This window comes from Rissa tridactyla, chromosome 13, assembly GCF_028500815.1.
Source record: "Rissa tridactyla isolate bRisTri1 chromosome 13, bRisTri1.patW.cur.20221130, whole genome shotgun sequence".
NCBI lineage: Eukaryota > Metazoa > Chordata > Aves > Charadriiformes > Laridae > Rissa > Rissa tridactyla.
In genome coordinates this window covers 10,696,243-10,714,546 of record NC_071478.1, presented here as the reverse complement: position 1 = coordinate 10,714,546, position 18,304 = coordinate 10,696,243, and the positions used below count along the sequence as shown (strand labels likewise).

General features: G+C 37.8%; 1 protein-coding gene across 5 annotated transcripts in view; it reads right to left on the bottom strand.

Moving 5' to 3' along the window:
* Positions 1 to 545: 545 nt before the first annotated feature.
* The window catches only part of GOLGA3 (golgin A3), a 29,340-nt gene continuing 11,581 nt past the window's right edge, over positions 546 to 18,304 (bottom strand). For 2 of the 5 annotated variants that reach the window (XM_054219088.1, XM_054219089.1), the window contains 15 exons: positions 17,321 to 17,482; positions 16,152 to 16,520; positions 14,896 to 14,973; positions 13,697 to 13,960; positions 13,091 to 13,185; positions 12,213 to 12,429; positions 11,369 to 11,512; positions 10,520 to 10,717; positions 9,845 to 9,961; positions 9,208 to 9,347; positions 8,290 to 8,422; positions 7,942 to 8,064; positions 7,355 to 7,519; positions 6,199 to 6,362; positions 727 to 5,207 (listed from right to left, as the gene is read on the bottom strand). In XM_054219088.1, the coding sequence (XP_054075063.1) occupies positions 5,000 to 5,207; positions 6,199 to 6,362; positions 7,355 to 7,519; positions 7,942 to 8,064; positions 8,290 to 8,422; positions 9,208 to 9,347; positions 9,845 to 9,961; positions 10,520 to 10,717; positions 11,369 to 11,512; positions 12,213 to 12,429; positions 13,091 to 13,185; positions 13,697 to 13,960; positions 14,896 to 14,973; positions 16,152 to 16,520; positions 17,321 to 17,482 (2,577 nt within the window). In that variant the 3' untranslated portion in view covers positions 727 to 4,999. Of the gene's footprint in view, positions 661 to 726; positions 5,208 to 6,198; positions 6,363 to 7,354; positions 7,520 to 7,941; positions 8,065 to 8,289; positions 8,423 to 9,207; positions 9,348 to 9,844; positions 9,962 to 10,519; positions 10,718 to 11,368; positions 11,513 to 12,212; positions 12,430 to 13,090; positions 13,186 to 13,696; positions 13,961 to 14,895; positions 14,974 to 16,151; positions 16,521 to 17,320; positions 17,483 to 18,304 lie in introns of those variants that run through there. The other 3 variants (XR_008469082.1, XM_054219090.1, XM_054219091.1) reach the window with 3 other exon arrangements.

Here is an 18,304-nt window from a genome sequence, read left to right as displayed (position 1 = left end):
CACTGATACTGCGCGGAGAGATGCCTTAAAGAAGGCAGGACTCGGGCGTGTAGGAGCACCTCCCTCCCTTCCCCCGCCAAAGTATTGGTAAATGTAGTTGTAAATACACCTGTATTAGGAATATTACATATATTACAGCATACAGTGTTCATCGAAATTCAAAATTTCCATTTACAGGGCAGAAAAATGCTAGGTACTGTCAAGATGATGCTGTACTTTAAACCTCAAACACCAAATGCTGCAGCAGTCTCAGATGAGCCGGCAGAGGTGGAAAACCATGAAGACAAAAGGCCCTGGTGCGTTAAAAGGAAACAAACGCTTCACAGATCCGAACTCATCCCCCCATGAGGTGTAACATCATCCACTTACCCGTACAGCTAGCTACCTGTGCCATCCGCCAGCCCCTTGGTCGCTGGTTTAAATGACGAGGCAACATGTCAGGCCTTCGCGAAGAGGTTGACGACATCCTTTCAACTGACCCCGTTTAATGTTACAGGCACGGTGCAGCCGTTTCTCTCCCCATCATGGGAATCGGCTAACTTAGAATCAATAGGACATCTCCGCCTTGTTCCATTTTGTACACTCAAACTTCGGGTGTTGGCAAATTCAGGCCAAGGGAGATAAGGTTCATTACGCTTCTTTCCTAACATGCTCACCCCACTGAGAAAAAGGAAATGTAATGGAAATAAAAGCACAATCAACATTAGACGCGTTGTGGTTTTTTTTCTCCTTAAAGGTGGCTATACAGCAGGTTCAGAATCCTAAACATAAAAATTACTGTCCAAAACCAAAGAGAAGATAATACCAATTTCTCCTTAAAAGTAAAAACAAGATGGAGCCCTTTACCAAAAATAGTTTATTGCACAAAACCTTTAAAGGAATTCCTATGCACATTATTTTTATAATCAACATGCTTTGTATGATCATAAACATTAATTGTACATAGTGTAACTCCTCCATCCCCTGGGTTATCCACTCAAGAACATGAAACGATGAACTTCTATCTTTACAAATACAGCCTAAGCAGACATTATTGAATGTCATGTATAAAACGTAACAGTATTTCCTCTACAATATCCAGAACACCTTTCCCTCCCCTAGAAATCTGTGCATCTGTATTGGAAGTTAGGCCGCCCTACTGCCCAAGACTGAAGTGTTACACATTAGCAGGAGACAAGTCAGATGACAGCTGATGAGCATTAGTAATTAATTTGGACTGTAATTGCTTTCACATGAAAATGTTTAAAGACTCTGGTCACAGCAAGTTACATGCAACTATTCACACTTCCCCAGCAAAGTTAAATCATACATGACAAGCTTTTGCATCACCAGTAGCGAAATTTGCCATCTTTAAGTTAAAATTGTATTGATAGTACTGCCTGTCCCCAGCGCCCCTTCAGTGCTGTCATAACTCGCAATAAAACACCCAGGCCTCTGCCGTTCACTCCCCTAATGGGGAATGAGTAATCCATGAAAATAAGAGCACTAGGACCTTCATTCTAGGTATTACTCCTTACATTTGTGAAATCCTCACAGATTTCAGCCAGGGTATTGCCTGAATAAACGGTATGGGATCAGATCCTCCCACCGCATGAGTGGATAAGGGGCTCAGCTGATCCCAATACAGTGCACAAATATTTCCAAGAAATCTGGAAGACAATAGAATGGAGCATTATGCAATGTTCAGCAACACCAGAGACTCAGTAACTAACATTTTTCCTTCCATTGTAGGGTTTGCTGGGTTTTTGATTATTTTTTTTAAATGCACAGTTTTTCAAGAGTCCTCAAAAACCCAACAGCATCTGAAAAAGTAATGCTGCCACATTTACCAGCTTCCATCACTTGGGAAACATTCTCACATTACAGTGACATTTCTCCTTCATCAACAAGCCTTGGTTTAGTAAGTAGCAACCACCGAGGAAACAGACACAAAAAATACATTCTATTGCAGTGCTTGAAAAAGGGAAAAAAAAAAAAAAAAAGGAAAAAAAAATCTTTTTAGAAGTTACTCTTCAGTTTCTGTAAGCACACCAGTGTTACTGAGGCACTGATTTTCCTATGATGTATTTGGCAGTGCTGTGACAGGCAGAGGGGAGGCAGTTTTCATTCCTACAACTAGTTTGTTTTATTGCCTAGACAGCAGAGACCTGAAGCTTTGTAGAGGGAGCATGCTCAGCCTCAGGGTGAGGCTTTTTAATAAAACAGCAACTATTTCTCTAGATAATTAAGAAACATAGCTGATGAGCTTCAAAGACAAGACCTTGCTTTTATCGCATGCTGCGTGCTCCTTCTAGAAGGCTTCCTGGTGACTTACGCAACTTAATTGACTTAGTACCTCACCAGGTTTAGACCCTGGAGTCTCATCGTCTGTCCTTCATTTAAGGAAATGGCATGGTGCTTCTGCTTATAGAAAAAAACCCCACATGGTGAATATAAAACAAAATACCTAGTGTCCAGGTGCTTTCAGGGAGAGACAGGTGGGTCAATGCAGAAATCTAATCTGAGCACTTCACAACAGCTCCCCGATCTTTAAAAGGAAACACATGCATCTAAGGCTACTCGACTGTAGAAGCTCAGATGTCTTTAGAAGGAGCTAGTGAGAAAATGCAGCACTGCACTGAAAAACAGAACGCAGTATATTATTGATACAAAAAGGAGAGCAGACATTCTGAAGAACTATGAAGGTTTCTAACAAGTCTGGCTTCTTAGATGCCAGGTAAAACCTTTAATCATACAACTGCTGCCAAATTTAAGAGATTAAAACATAATGGATTCTTAACTGTAGGCAATGTATTTACCAGAATGAATAGCAACATTAATGCTGCAAAAGTGTGTGGGTTTTTTTTATTTAAAATCCTGAACGTGTGATAACTTTTTTATACTGAATATATTATTCATTACGTAGTTTTAATTTTGTTCTTTAACAATACTGTGTATTTATTTCTTCTTCGAACTTAATATACAGGCAACTTCAAGAACATGACAGCAGCGAGATAATCAGTACCATATACTTGGCATAGCAGACTACAGCAGTATGCAGACATTAACATGTCTAAGCTAGTCTGTAAAGCTTCTGACTTTTGACTTGTTTGGTAATTCTGTATGATGGGCACCTAATGCCACGCTAATGCATTTCTTCCTTCACCACTTTCAAAACCTCGACTTTGATCCCAATAAAATATAAGTTAAAATCCAGTAACTGGGGGGGGGCACGAAATCAGTTAGTACAGATACTTTAGGTGCCAAGTGTTTAACTGGACTAGAGCTTGAATTGGTAGTTATAAGAAAGCAGACTTCGGATAAATATGGGTGAGTTTGTGGTGTTTGTTTGCTTGTTTTTTGTCTTACTGCTAAGCAAACTGCAATTATTTTCTCCTCCAACCAACCAAACCCATCCAAAAGCAGCAACAGTCTCTTTGGAAAAACACATGAACTAGACCTTTTTTTTCCCCCCAGCCACTTAATCTACTTGTACTTATTATTTTTTTGCTTTTTAAATGCCAACCTAAAGCAGATATAATTGACCTGTTCTCTTTACGTTTTAAAGACAAAAACACATTAGTACATGAGTTGTGACTAAATCTTGAAAGTAATCTATCTAATATTTTTATTTCTGCTTTAGCCCTTTGCACATTAGGCAAAGCAGCACCTCCACACTGAATTTCTGAATGAGGAAAGGGCAGGCTCATCACTGCACTACGAGCCACAAGGAGCAACGGGACCAAAGGGGAAGGAATCTGACATGGGCTGCTTTAATAATAATCTAGTCAAGGTGCTCTGCAGAGGGGCTGCCACAGTACCAACATCTCCCATCACGGTGGACACCTTGCGATAGAGGGTGCAAAAAGTAGGGGAAGTGTATGGGAGAAGATAAAGCTAATAAAAATAATAATTTTATAGGCATTATAATCTTGTCTCTTAAAGTAAAAATAATTACATTTCTAAAAGCTCTGGCTTTGGGGGCTAATTTCCCTAAGCCATTTGTACAGTATGTCAAAAACCAGCAAACTTAAACGTAACATTAAAACAATGACAGTAACAAAAAACCCTCGTGTCAGCCTTAACTTACAGTATATAAGCATATTAAAACAGATATTCAAAGTCAGAAAATTATGATTTTTTTCTTTTTTATATATATATATATTACACGCATACCTTTTTCAAGGGTGTCTACTTCAAAAGTTGAACTAAAAAGGTGCCAAGAAGTGTTTGTGCAGTGAAGCAAAGCTCCCTACTGGCCTGCAACTGCAAGAGAAAAACTGCAACACTTCAGAAAACATCCCAGGCAAATCTGCCACAGACACATGCTGGTCTGCAGTGCTTGTCTTTACAGTCTTGTTTCTTTTGCTATAGGTCAGAAGTCATCTTTGTAACTAGAAATGGCTTCAAATGAAATTTTTTTCCTTTAAATACAGGCGTCTGTAATCTGAATTTCAAGAGTATGAGATTATAGGAGGGAGGAGAGAGGATGCTCGGAACATCCAGTTCTCAACCACTGCTAATGGCTGAACGTGAACAGAACTTATTTTGCCCTGTGATTTAGATACAACCCAAGATGGGGGAAAACAACACACACCCCTTCTTCCCCCCAGATAAAAAAAACCCCAACAACACACCAAAACCCTGATGTTACATAATTAACAGACATTCCTTCACAAACTCACCCAGATTGAACAAATACAGACTTGGAAACAGATGCTCTTCTTGACTCCATTTTAAACCTTCATCTGAATCTCTTACTAAACCCCAAAACAAGCCATATTTACCACTTGGCAGTCCCCAACATGACAGAATTATTATGGTAAGGTTTCAAACAAACCCTTGAAATAGCACATTCTGCATTTAATATTACACCAGTTTCTCAAGTCCGTGCCCTTTGCTTCTACAGGCAAAAGCACAACTCTGAACACCATTTTTAAAAATGAAATAAATAAATAATTTTGATAAAGATTTGTTTACATACTTAAAGCAATAGGAAGAAAGACAACTGATAAGGAGGTTATAGTGTCAAAGCTTCCTTGTCACTAACACTACAATTCTGTTCCTTTTCATCTGCAGTAGGAATCTCCCGCTGGTCTGATGGAGTTGCAGGACTGGCAGAGGTAAGGTCCATTAGCTGCCCCTCAATCTGAGTCCACGAAGACATTGATTCATGTACTGTAATGGTGTGTTCCTCCATCTGACGCTGAAGGCTGTCCATTTCTTGCCTTTTGAAAATATTGAGAACAAAAAAGCCAAAATTAACATGCAGAAAGCTATCTGCTAAATGCAAGATCAGAAAATTACTTTTCTGATTATTGATACCTTCTCCAAGACTATCTAAGCTATAGTTGTATACAAAAGAAGGACGCCTACAGGAAGTTTAGGAAGTATCTGTCTTAAATTTAAGAGCAAAACAAATATAAGACGCTTAATTCAAAAAATAAGGGCCAACAATGGAGCAGCTCCTTTTGCTGCACATACTCGTTGCCAGGGATGATGCTGCACTATTTCCTCAGTAAAGGCACTTAAGTGACTGCAACCTGACGAACATGGTACTCTTGCAGGTACAAAAGACAACATGGGAAGTAGAGGTAAGGAAAGCAGCGCAGAAAAATAAGTAGATAAACACATTACGATTTTAGTCAGACACCAACTTAGCAAAGCGATTAGTCTGCTAGTACCGGATCACAGGACGTTATCACAGGCTCACTCCCCTCAAACATCGACTGAGGTGATAATAGCAGCTCAGTTCTCCTAATAACCTGAACTCCCTGTCTCCCTGAAGTTGTAGCTTTCCTGCTCAGAATCTCAGGTGCAACCATGTAAGGCTGGCACATATTTTTGGCAGAATGAACTTCCTCTGTAAAGGGTTCTTATTAACACATGGACTGGGCTCCTATCACAAGCAGCCTTTCTGATGCTGTGAAGGGAGAGAAACACCAGCTTTTCCACCAGCAAGAACAACCAGAAATAGCTAAATCCTGTGTATGATTTAGGATGGACATTTTGTCTAGTTTATGGTAAAGGCTTCTTTCCTTATTTCACTACCATATTAAGCAAGCATTTACAATGACAGAATCATCCTGCTGTCCTAAATATAGTCCCAGTAAGAGGAAAAAAATTCATTTTGGAAATCTTTTTTTCCTTAGGCTGGCAGCTGCTTTCTTGGAAACATTTTTAAGATTATTTAATATGGTTTAAAATAACAGGTCATACTTTAATTGCCGGAGACAGCTGTTCAGATTTTTTAAAGGCTCCTTGCTCACAGCTGTCGATGGTTTCAACAGTTCTTCCAGCAAGGCAGCAGGCACTGGACAATCAGGAATCTTGACTGGAGTCACAGGATTTGAAGAGTTATTTTCTCCTTTCAGTTCCTTCCTCTGGTTAAAGGAAAAAAAAAAAAAAAAAAAAAAAGAGCCAGAAATACAATTAAGTTATTTCCTCAATGTCATTTTTACCACATAGAAAGAGTCTCACATCACACACTGGTACATATCTGCATTATAGAGCAGGAAACAGAGGCACGTTCATGTTAGGTCTCATGGGTCACAAGCAAACGTTCCTAACCTAATGTCATCTGCTAGCCACGCTCATAAATAAACAGCATCTAGAAGGACATAATCAAGAACTCATCCTACTAAAGAAATAAAACAGGAAGGATTTAAAGCAAATGACTTGGACCTTCACCACAAATTCTAATAACGTTCTTTCAGTATAGTTAAAAGAACAATTCAGAAAAAAAAAATAAAATAAGTGCAATCAAAGAAATCCTTTCGGAAATTCTGGAACCTGAAGCGTAAGGTATCAGGACCAATGTCTAAAAGAATGAAATGCAGGCTTCCACACAAAATTCTGTCTCACTAAGTGAGAATATCACTTCAGGGAGAGAAAGAGCAAGAGATCTACTATTACTGCATTTTCTGTGTGGCAGTAGCAAATCAGAAAACTCAAAGAAACCACCGTTTGAAATTGTGGAAAAATTAAAGACTAGACAGTATGGAGAGGAAAGACACATGAACATTAGGAAGGTATTAACTATAAGAAGGCATCAACTCCATACTTGCCCATGATTCATTATTTAAGTGCTACCTTTTTTGCTTTATTGTTATAAGTCAAAATGTAAATGTAGGATAATATGCTAAACACACAGATTTCTGAAGTAAAAGGTGTGAAGTCAAGATCAGTACAGTTACATTTGCCTGCATATTGTCCTGTATTTATCATTTAAGTATCAGAACATCAGTAGGTGTCTATCACAGGCAGGCATTTCAGTTTGGAGTTTTCACCAGGTTTCCTGCAGCAGAGTATGTTCTGGTACTTTAGCAGAGTATTTTTCAGTACCCTACAATATGCATTCTTCCTATTTAAATACCTTCTTCATCTTGCCATGCTTCAGGTCCAATTTCAGCTGCTGGTTCTGCTGCAGCAGTGACTTCATGCTGTTCTTCAGTTCAGTCACTTTAGCCTGGAGCATAAACTTATCCTTCTGAGTCACCGACAGGTCTTCCCTCGCCACTTCCAGCTCAGTCTTTATATTCTAAATGGGAAAAGAAGAGAATCAACGTGATACGGGGAAACGGTATAAAAATTACCATCAACTAATGTTTTTGTCTTTTTTTTCAGTTTCCAGGGGAAACTCGAAAAAGAAACACATAACACTGCTATTTGAAACCAATTTGCCCTGACAGAAAATCAGAAATTAGATTAAAAAAAAATGTCAGTAGCCTATTTTAATGGTGTAAGGTCAAGGAAATACAAAGCTAACAGCACAGTCAAAGTGAAACAGAGAAGTAAAGACACTGCAAAACACATAGTGAATAAGCTTTTATGAATTAAAATTTGGAGCAAAAATATCAGAAAAGTGTAAGTATGCTTTTAAACAATAAAAATATTGTTTTAATTATCCCTCTACAGCAATAACAGTTATCCATCAGAATCTCCACCAGCTAGATTAAATACCTGCAAGACAACTTGTATCCCTTCTAACTCCTTGTGGCTGCGCTGTTCGCTCATATCCAGCTGCTGCTTAAGCGTTTCAATTTCTCTTTCTTTTTGTTCTACTTCCCACTTGAGGTCTTCCACCTACCAGAAAAAAAAAAAAAGTCAAAAAAAAGTATTTGATTTGGAGTTCTCTGTATGTGCAATCAACCACAAAATCTGAGATATATTATTACCTATGTCTCATGAGCCCTTCCTGGTTCTAAGAAAACCTAGCAAAACTTCATTAAAAAATGCTGAATTAAAGACAAATGAAGGCATACAATGTATCATAACTAAGGATAAACACAGTAAAAGTGCAGTTTTTACCTCTTGGCTTACTACAGGCTGTTCACTAAGCTTGTCATCCAGCTTTTTCTGCAGAAGTTGGAGCTGAGACCTGGCTTCTGCCAGCTCTTGCTGGAACTGTGATACCTCCTGGGAATGTTTTTCATCCTCCACCCTGCACAGCAGGATTAACAGACACAGCAGTTATTCAATCTGTCCTCTGAAACAAGTACTTCATTGGGTTAGCTACGTAACCATAAATGACATGACAGTCCATGGAACCTGCTTAGTTATAGCTTTGACTGAAGGCTTTGCCCACACATTCACAACAAGAGTTATATAACAAAAAAGATTTTATATGAGACCGATACATGTTATTAAATATTAAAAAAAAAAAATATATATATATCTTTGAGCACTGGTATAGTCCAGTTACAAACAACAGATTACACAGTAAAACAAACAAAATCTGTCAGCAATTCTGCGTTTGTTTTAAGAGGAATAAAATTAACATTAGATCCATTCTCGTGTAGGTCTGATAATTTCTTATAATGCAAGAAAATACCTTCTATACAAAAAACCAAATTGAATTTGAATGTATTGTGGAATATATTCAACAATGGAATTTATCCTGTATGTAGTTTCTCAGAGATGTGAAAGAGGGAAGAATAACAGGATATATATGAGTGTTAATCCTTACTAGTAACATTAAGGAGTAGAAATCTGTGCTGAAACTGTAAAAATACAGCATGCACTTCAGGTCTAACTGAATTATGAACACATAAAAAAAATGCAAGTATTCGCCTAGAGTCCAAATTTCCATCTTGCGGTCATACTCAGCTGGGGTACATTTCAGCATAATCCACTCCAGAGTGGCAAAACCAAGAATTCATTAATGTATGTCTCTGACAGAGAATTTGTTTTATTTACTTTTGTTTAAGAACTCAGACATTTACTTACTGCAGTTTGTCTACTTCAGCCTGAAGGGCTTGGACAAGAAGTTCTTTGGCATGTAGCTCTTTCTTGATTTCACTGAGCTCAAGCACAGCAGCTCTGTAGTGACGGCGGTTGTGTGCTGCGTCTGCTTTGGCTGCTGCTTCCTAAAAGAAAAAAAAAGAAGCTTTTTTTTTGTTTTATCACTGTAGGTGCATCATAAAGGAAGCTAGACTGAAGGGGTACAAAACAAATCAAGAAGGAAGCTGGACAGCTGTTAACACTTCTCTTTTTGTCTACAAAACTTATTATTGGTGGTGTTATCCTTATTAATGCTAAAAGCAGTTAATAACTATATATAGTGGAAGAAGCATGTTTGCTAGACTGCTTTTTCATTGTGAATTTTTTGGATGAAGTATCATCACTTCAGGATATGTCTCATGCGTTACAAGTCAGAATAGAACTTTCCTGGTAGTCAATGAGTATGCTAAACACAGGGCACAACAGAAAAGACATCAACTCATCTTTCAGCCACTGGCCATCATGACAGAGATCCTGCAGGAAGCAGTCTATTATAAAGCAGAGATTTTGTTTCAAGCTACTTTTCCAATACTTTATATTTAAATCACCTTTTAAGTAAATAAAATGAAAGATGAGCCTTTACCTGCTTCTTAAGCTCTCTAACTTTTGACTTTTCTTTCTCTAAGGAATCCCGTAAAGCTTGAATAAGTTGTTGCATTTGCTGATCCTCTTCCTCTTTCCGCTTTAGGACTGCCTGAACCTGTATCAAATCACAAAAACAAACACGTTTTTTGTGGGCTCACTGGAAGACCAGAAATGCCAGTGGAGGAAATATAAACACAAGCCTATGCAGGGACTGCAAAACTTCTCTCCGCTGTTCACTGATAACTCCTTCCCCATGTTACCCTTCAACCTTAAAAGTAGCTATGGTTAAATGGTAGCTCATTGCCTATATTCCCATTTGCTTACACCCCACAAATGTATTACTATTGGCATAAAAATCATTCATCTCAATTAATCCATATGTAACACAGTTGGTACGTTCCAAACAACTTAAGAAAGCCACACTTTCACTATTGCAAATATTTTAGTGTGATCTGGTTTTTTTCCCCGAAAGAAACAGCTCTGTTGAGTGCAAAGTCTCATTTCTGATCTCTTGTTTAGCCCCCTGTATTACTGCTGTTACACAACACACAGGAGACTCAGACCCAGAGAAAATGCACCAACTTTCTATCACACAAGTGAAGATGTCTTCATCCTGTTATCAGAAATATGAGCTATTGCCTTTCTTAAGGCATCATATCAAAAGGTCAAATACCTGTAGATTCAGTTGTACCAAGTCTGCCTCTCTTTTTGCCAATGCTGTTTCTAGGATGTTGTTGTGCTCCCGTAAAGCAGCGTTGGACTGACTAAGACCTGTAAGTTTTCCTCGTTCATGCTCCAGTTCAAGGGCCAACTTCTTATTAATTTCTTCTAAACGTTTTATCTTCTTCCTGAAGCCTCTAGATTCCTGAAGCTATAGCCAAAGAAAAAAACAAGTCAAGCACACAAAGCCAAACAATTCCAGATTACTACCACACAAAAGTTGTGAGCTAAACTCATTAAACGTCTTGCTTTCCCAGAGTGGGATTTCTTTTTTTTTTTTTCCCTTTTTCTTTTTAAAATGAACACTTCAAAATAAGCTCAGTTAGGTATTTTTTCCTTTTGGAAGACTAAAATGCTTGCTAGAAAGCAGAATCCAGGAGTACCGTTCATGTGCAGATCAAGAGTAGTAGATACGTATTATTTTTTATGCAACTCTACAACTGAACACCACCACCCTGCCCTCAGAATCACTCAGCGTCCACATCTCCAGATAGTTTTAAAAGATAGTGATTCATACATCCTCACCGTCTCATGACCAGACACAGCTGGTATCTAATACAGGAACTACTTTTCTCTCTCATCATCTCTTCCCCTGTACAACAATGATTCATGAAACCATGAAGAACCAGCACGGGGCAGCAAAATTAGCAAGTCTCACTGACACAGTGTTTCCTAAGAAACACTGTTAGATTCTGATTTCCTGCACTGTTGGAATAAAATTATGGTACTAAAATTTCTCCCCTGCTTCTCAGGTACTTTTTACTGTCACCTTCCCACCTACTGTGCAAATTCAAACAATCACCTCATCCTCAAGTTCCAGCACTTTCTCTCTGTATTCTTCAAGCTCCTGGCTGGTAAGTGAAATCACCTCCTGCAACTCTTTTTCCAGCATTAACTTACTGCTGCTAACAGCTTGCAATTCTGTCTCCAGAGCTTGAATCCTTTCCTAAAGACAAAGGAATCACAAGCATGATTAATATATCACCCATCTACAGAAGTAACTTTGGTTTTGTTAAGAAGTCTACTTCTCTAGCAAATACTAAATGAGATGCTAGTGCTTAATGTAAAGGTCTTGCTCAGAGCTTTTCACTCTTGCATCCAGCTACTGCTGTTAGTGTATTTGACATCTTGCTCCATTGGTCTAAGAAATTGGAGCTTCCCCCAATAAATGAATTTTCTTATCACAGGCATAACATATATGAGTAAGTTATGGCTACACTGAAGAACTTTTAGCTCTCAATGAGGAAAAAAAGCAGTGAGAGTTAGAATATTGGAAAAATCTTCAGATGCCGAGCCTTTCAAAAAACAAAAACAAAAAAACCCCAAACCAACAATAAAAATTCATCAGTAAATTTAGCACTAAGGCTCATCATCCTCTTGAGGTTGGATTACAATTGGTAATTTGAAAGACAAGTAAAATTTAAAAAAAAAAACAAAAAAACAACCAAACTAACGCCTGCCATATCACCTCTTTCAAATGTAGTTAAGGAAATTCTCAGTGCTCAGAACACTGATACTATGTTCTTATCTAGCTTTATATTCCTAATATTTTCATCACTTCAATGTAAAATAATATTTCAAGACCTAAATTTAATAACAAGATAGCTGTATCTTTGTACCAAAAATGTTAAAAGGCATCTGCATACTTGAGCAATCTGGTTGTTTCCACTATCAGTGATTTGTGCTTTTAGTTTGCTCAGCTCTCCTTCAGCAGATTCCTTTGCAGCAAGAGATTCCTGTAGCCGACGACTAAGAATGCCAACTGCATTCTCATAGGCTTTATGTTTTGCTTTCATCTCTTTCTGAGCACTCGTCAGATCTGACCCTAGACGCTTCATTTTCTGTTTCTGCTCAGTGATGGCCCTGGAGCGAAAGGAAAAACAAAACATCAGGTAAAAACAAGAACTGCCTGGAAACAGTACTAAAAGATTAATTTTTAACATGTTCCAACAAAAAACAACATCCACTTTTCTCCCCTTGTCCCAGAATCACCCATCTCATCAGAGAAGGCCATCAGGTTGGTGAGGTACATTCTAAGATAATACTTATGATAATTAAGAGGTCTTTGTCAGAATTATTAAAACTCCAATATGAAGGGATACATACTACTCTCTCTAAAAATAACACAAAATTTAGAGTAACAATCTAATCTAATCTGAGATCCTTGGTGGCTATGTCAGGTATCATAAAAACCCTGTGATCACCAGTGGAAGAGAAAAAAAGTGGTTCTCATTAATGCCAACATTCAAGCCAGTCAGGGCTAAAATCCAGTGAATGGTAATTAAGATTAGCTTGAATATGCATGTGGTATGGCATATACTGTTGGTTAAATGCATAAGTGAATCAGTGCAACTCCTGTGTAGCATGCAACGAACACTCTGCCATGGATGTTAACCTATGGCTCTGACTATTTAAAATTTCCCAAAGGAAAGACCAGGGAACAGGAAAACAGCGATTGCTAAAAAGGTGAATATGAAAAACAAATGCTCTAGTTCTTTTGTCTGTGCTAAAAGAACGGACTTACTTTTTTGCTTCTTCTTGCATTTGTTCTACTTGTTGTTTTAATGCCTGATTTGCCTCAGCAAGAGATGCCATTTGTTCCTTATCGAACTGCAAAGACTTAACAGGAAGGAAAGAAAAACACACATGAGAGTAAGAACAAAAGCATGTTTGCTGTATATTTGATTATAAAAGAATAAGCATGAATTTTCAAAATTACTTCCATCTATAAATATAAAGTGTTCCAAGGGTCTCCATCTCCCCTCTCTTTCCCTTTTTCTTCTTCTTTAATTCTTCCCTCTGTGGCCACCACCATAACACGTATGAAGAGAGTTCTATTTTGGTCTTTGCTCTCAGAGTTCACTTTGGGACCAAAGAAACTGCTTCCACATCACACCTCCACCACTCCTGTAGCGTGGTTCTCCCCACTTACTTACATGAAATGTTAATAAGCAGTCATGTATTTACAGAATTTTGGTAGGTATACGCTCAAAGGTGTAGACAATATTAAACACGTAACCAAGAACCTTAACTTGCAGGTGGTCATTCTGTTTATTTCCAAAGTAAAAAGAAATAGCAATGTATCCTGGATATAACACTCTCAAAGTCCAAAGCTTAATACCTTCCATACCTGTAGACGTGTTTCCATATCGTCTCGTTCTTTCTGCACTGACTGAAGATGATTTTCTATATCCACCATCTGCTGGCGAACCTGAGATACTTCCTTCTGTAGTTTTGAGTGTTCAGATTCAAGTGACTGTTTTTCAACTTGAATTTTCAGTAGCTCTCGTTTTAACTCTTTCACTTCTGAGTCCAGCCGCTTCTTTGTAGCTTTCAGTTCGCTAATCAGCTGGTCCTTGGAACTTGCATCTCTTCGATAAGCTTCCACCATCACCTTGGACACAAGGGTTTCAGGAGGACAACGTCACCTCTTGTTACAGCTTGACAAATTTAAGAGTAATTTACTACAAAGTACTTACTGATATTCTTTTAGTTTGGGGGGAGGGTGTCAAAGAACACACACCAGCATCATCTTTTGTAACATATTTACTCTGGTTCAAAGATTTTTATGTCAGCTCAGATATCAAATACCACTATGTATCATCAGTTCATAAAAAACCTCTGAGTAAGAGTGTTTACAGCAGTACAAGATACTCTTCTTCACATTCTTTATGGAACTGCACTAATTACATGCCCTTTTTTTAAACTACACTAATTGTAAAAAATTAACCATCCCATGTGCATAATTAATAACTTTTGCCATGAGAAGAGGGCTTAACTGTGACTGACAGTTTGAAGAGCCTTCCCAAACTGAAACCTAACAAGTTAAAACAACCTTTCACATTAGCTTAGTCAGCAATTAAGCAGTAACATAGGACACTGATGACATATCAATTTCAAATTACTGTCTCAAAACTGTGTAAATTCAGAATAAAATCTGCAATAAAGTACTTATTTTCACCCTAATTACTGAAGCAACTATGATTTTTCAAAACAGGAAAATGAGGACACTTGAAGATTTTCATAAGTGCTTTTGCAAAAGCAAACCTAGCATCAACAAACGAGAGAGATTTTATATGGTGGATCATTTGGCAAACTCCCTGAAGTCCAGTGAAAGCATGAATTGGTTGGTGGATCTGCTTTTACTTTAGTTGCAGATAAAAATTCAACTGTATGAAATACAAAAACTATATAATTATGTCACAAAGTTCTTTCACACAGAAAATTGTTTCAAGTGTCCTCAGAAACCCCTAAGATGTACATGCCTTCACTGTGAAAAAAAGTATATTCCTTGGTTTTATTTCTTTGAAATAGTTTGCTTTTCCTTACCTTCTGCTGCAGGTACTGTTCCTTCAATTTTTGAACCTGTTTTTTAAGGCTAGCATTTTCTTGTTGCAGATTTTCTACCTGCCAGAGGAAAGAAAAGCAAACACATTGCTTTACATGACAAATGTCCTATTCTACATTATTTCAAGCAGTGACAGTATCTCCTGCTATGGTGGTACCAAATGCCTAATGTAATGAGGATCCCGTTTCTGAGTAGGCATCTCAATGGCACTGTTAGATAACACAACATTCTATACAGAAATACATTCACACAGGTCACCACCCAGTGAGTCTTGTCAGCCCTCAGGAATGCATGAAGTCCCCTTATTCTGCCATTAAGGTTTTAGTATGCATCATTAGTGTATATGTTTTATCTGGATGGCACCCATTCACACATACATGATGATCAAATGAAGAAACCAGCTGGTTCTTTGAAGGAAACAAACAATCTTTATGTTAAATATATTTCCATAGTTCTTCAATACTTCTGTTGGCAATACTATCAAGTCCATTATTACCTTCAAAAGATTACCAGGAACTCATCATTACCAGGATTAAGTAAGAAAGCTCTTGCTACAGAGCTTGGATGCTCTGAAAGATACAGAGGCAAACATGACTATCAAACTACGGTGTGAGAGGAAGAGTCACCATAATTTGAAACAGCCACAAAGAGAATAAGGATGTGCATTAGGCTTGTTCTTGTAAAATAGTTCAGTGACTAGAAAAAAGCCTCAGTTGGTATATGGCAATACACAAAAGCAAACCCTGGTATATTGTTTCAAGAGAAAAGGCGCAATTAAACACGACCAAATTACTGCATAAGGAAGATGTTTGGCCCACAGTGCCACAAAAAAGGAGCACACTAAAAAATTACTTCCAAAAATGTGATGTGTCCTCAAAATTATTACTTTTTAAAACTGGTAGATTTTAGAAAGATGGTGGCTCTTGGAAACAGATAGAACAAGATCAAGTAACCTCAGCTTCCCATCCCATACCACGCAAATGCATAAATACCGAGGGATATTAAACTGTAAGCTCATCAATGACGTAACAGGATGTAAAGATAGTCTAATAGTCTACCAATAGGGAAAGATAAGAGAATTGATTAAAATATTCCCACTAGCTGAATCTCGCAACTACAGATGTACACAAACTCACGTGTACCAATCTCCTCTCATGTAACTGACTCTATCATGTGCCTGTGGCAATACTTCCCTGCAACAGCTATTTTAAATATGATACTTTCAGGGATTCATTACCTGGCTTGTCTTGACAGCCATTTCTTGCCTGAGTTGTTCCAAGATTTCTGATGCTACTTCTGTATCTTCTCCAAGGCGCATTGCTCCTTGGTCAAGTTGCTCTTTGCTTGCTTTTGCTGCCTGCAGAGCTACTTCCAAGACAATCTTCTCATTCTGCAAATACTGGATCATGTCATCTTTAGAAGTAGCATCACTTTGGAACTCTTCTAATCTGGCCTTCAGTTCATCATACTGTGTTTGCAGGTCATCCAGGGACTGCTCTTTGGTGTGCAATGTCTCTTGGGTCAGAGTGAATTGCTTCATTAAGTCTAGGTGCTCTTGCTGTAAAGATTCAAGCTGCAGATCTCGCTGATGCAAAGTCAACTTGACCTAAGAAGTGTTTTAAGATTAAAAGTCATACAAAACAAATGTTATCTTTGCAAATGCACTCCAATAAAAATAAAATGTTTTAACTAATATTTCAGCTTATAGGAGAAAAGAGCAGAAGGTGAAAATATTTTTTAACTTTCCTAGGCCACTTCTGTTTGCTCTATTAATTGCATTCTGCAGCATCTGTAATCTTACAGGCTAAGCAATGACCAGAATGACAAACCTAAAATATTCTGAAGTAAGATTCACAGTATTCTAAATTTTTATTTGAAAAATGTGTACACAGTAGAAATATAAGGTGTATTCAGTATTATTAATGATAATGCCATGTAATTACATGGAATATAATACTGAGCTATCACATACTTCATCTCATTCCAGTCCTTGACATGCTGCTTTCGTAATGTTACAAGGTTATAGCAGGACTCCATAGAGAAGTGCAGATTTATTACACTGAGGTTGTATATAATGGTATTCTGACTGTCTAACAACTTTGAATGTGGATCTATGCTTCCTGTCTATACTTAGAATAATCACAAACTGAATTCACTAAGAAAACCCGACATCTATAAGACGGTAGTTCTGAAATTTCAAAAAAGTACTGTTACTAAGACGGCTGAAAAAGAGGGAGCCTTTTCACATGGGACAGAGTGACTTTGGTATGGACTTTTTCACAGTAATGTTTCAGGTTTTGAAAAAAAAAAAAAAAGTTTAGAGCTCAGTATCTATTTTCTATTGCCTTTTCAGCCAAATAAGTATTTCCCTTGAAACTCTTGGAAGTTTGCCTAACAACAGTCTACCTGTTCCAATTCTTGCTCCAATGTTGCTGCAGAATCAGCCATTTTCTGAAGCTGTTCTTTCTCATCCTCAAACTCCTCTAGCTTTCTCTGCAAGTCTTCTTCCACCATGGTTTTAGCCTCCTGGATTTGCATGAAGGCAGCTTCTTGATCTAACATGTCAGCCTGCACAGAAAAAGCAAGGAATCAACTTTTAGAATTTATGTGGAAGGGAAAAGGTGGGAAAAAGAAAAAAAAAAAGAAAAAGGTAAATTATCAAGGAAGTTTCTAGAGAAAAGACACGAGCAAAAAGAATTCTGATGTCTGCCTTTAGACAGCTGTATGTCTTTACTGAAGTCACCCATTCATATACATAAGAGACCTTAGAATAACAGCGAATGTCATATACTTGTGATAATCTGAATTCCTCTTAAGTAACACCATGTCCTTTTTAAACTGATGAAACAAGATGTAAATAAAATGAATCTTTATTAAAATTAAGCTGTTTGGAAAATTCTGAAACAAGAGATTCCTTGGATGCTGCAGCTACTCTGTGAAATAGCAATTCCTGTCATTTAGACGACTGCTATTAGTAACACCGGAGAGCGAGTGCTGCTACTAACCTGCTGCTTTACTGCCCTTTGAGACTTAGAAGCAGGAACATCAGTGAAATTCAGTGGGATTTAAGGTTTTAAGTACTTTGAAAGTGAGCGTACTGCACTTCAGATCTTACTCATCTTTTCTTACTGGAGGGCAGGAAGGACAAACCTCAGTACTGAGCAATTTCACACATTTAAGAAGCACTTTGCTAACTTAGTTCAACTTCCAATTATGTTTTCTCTTTAAAACGTTTCTGAACGGGCAAAGCAGAACATTTACATCCATCTTTAAAATTAAACTAAAAACAAACACCAGAGCTGAAAATGCAAGTATCACCTTGGAACAGGAAACATACGGCCTTGCTCCCTCTTACTGTTCATAATGTCATGCAAATTTATTTGCTCTGAA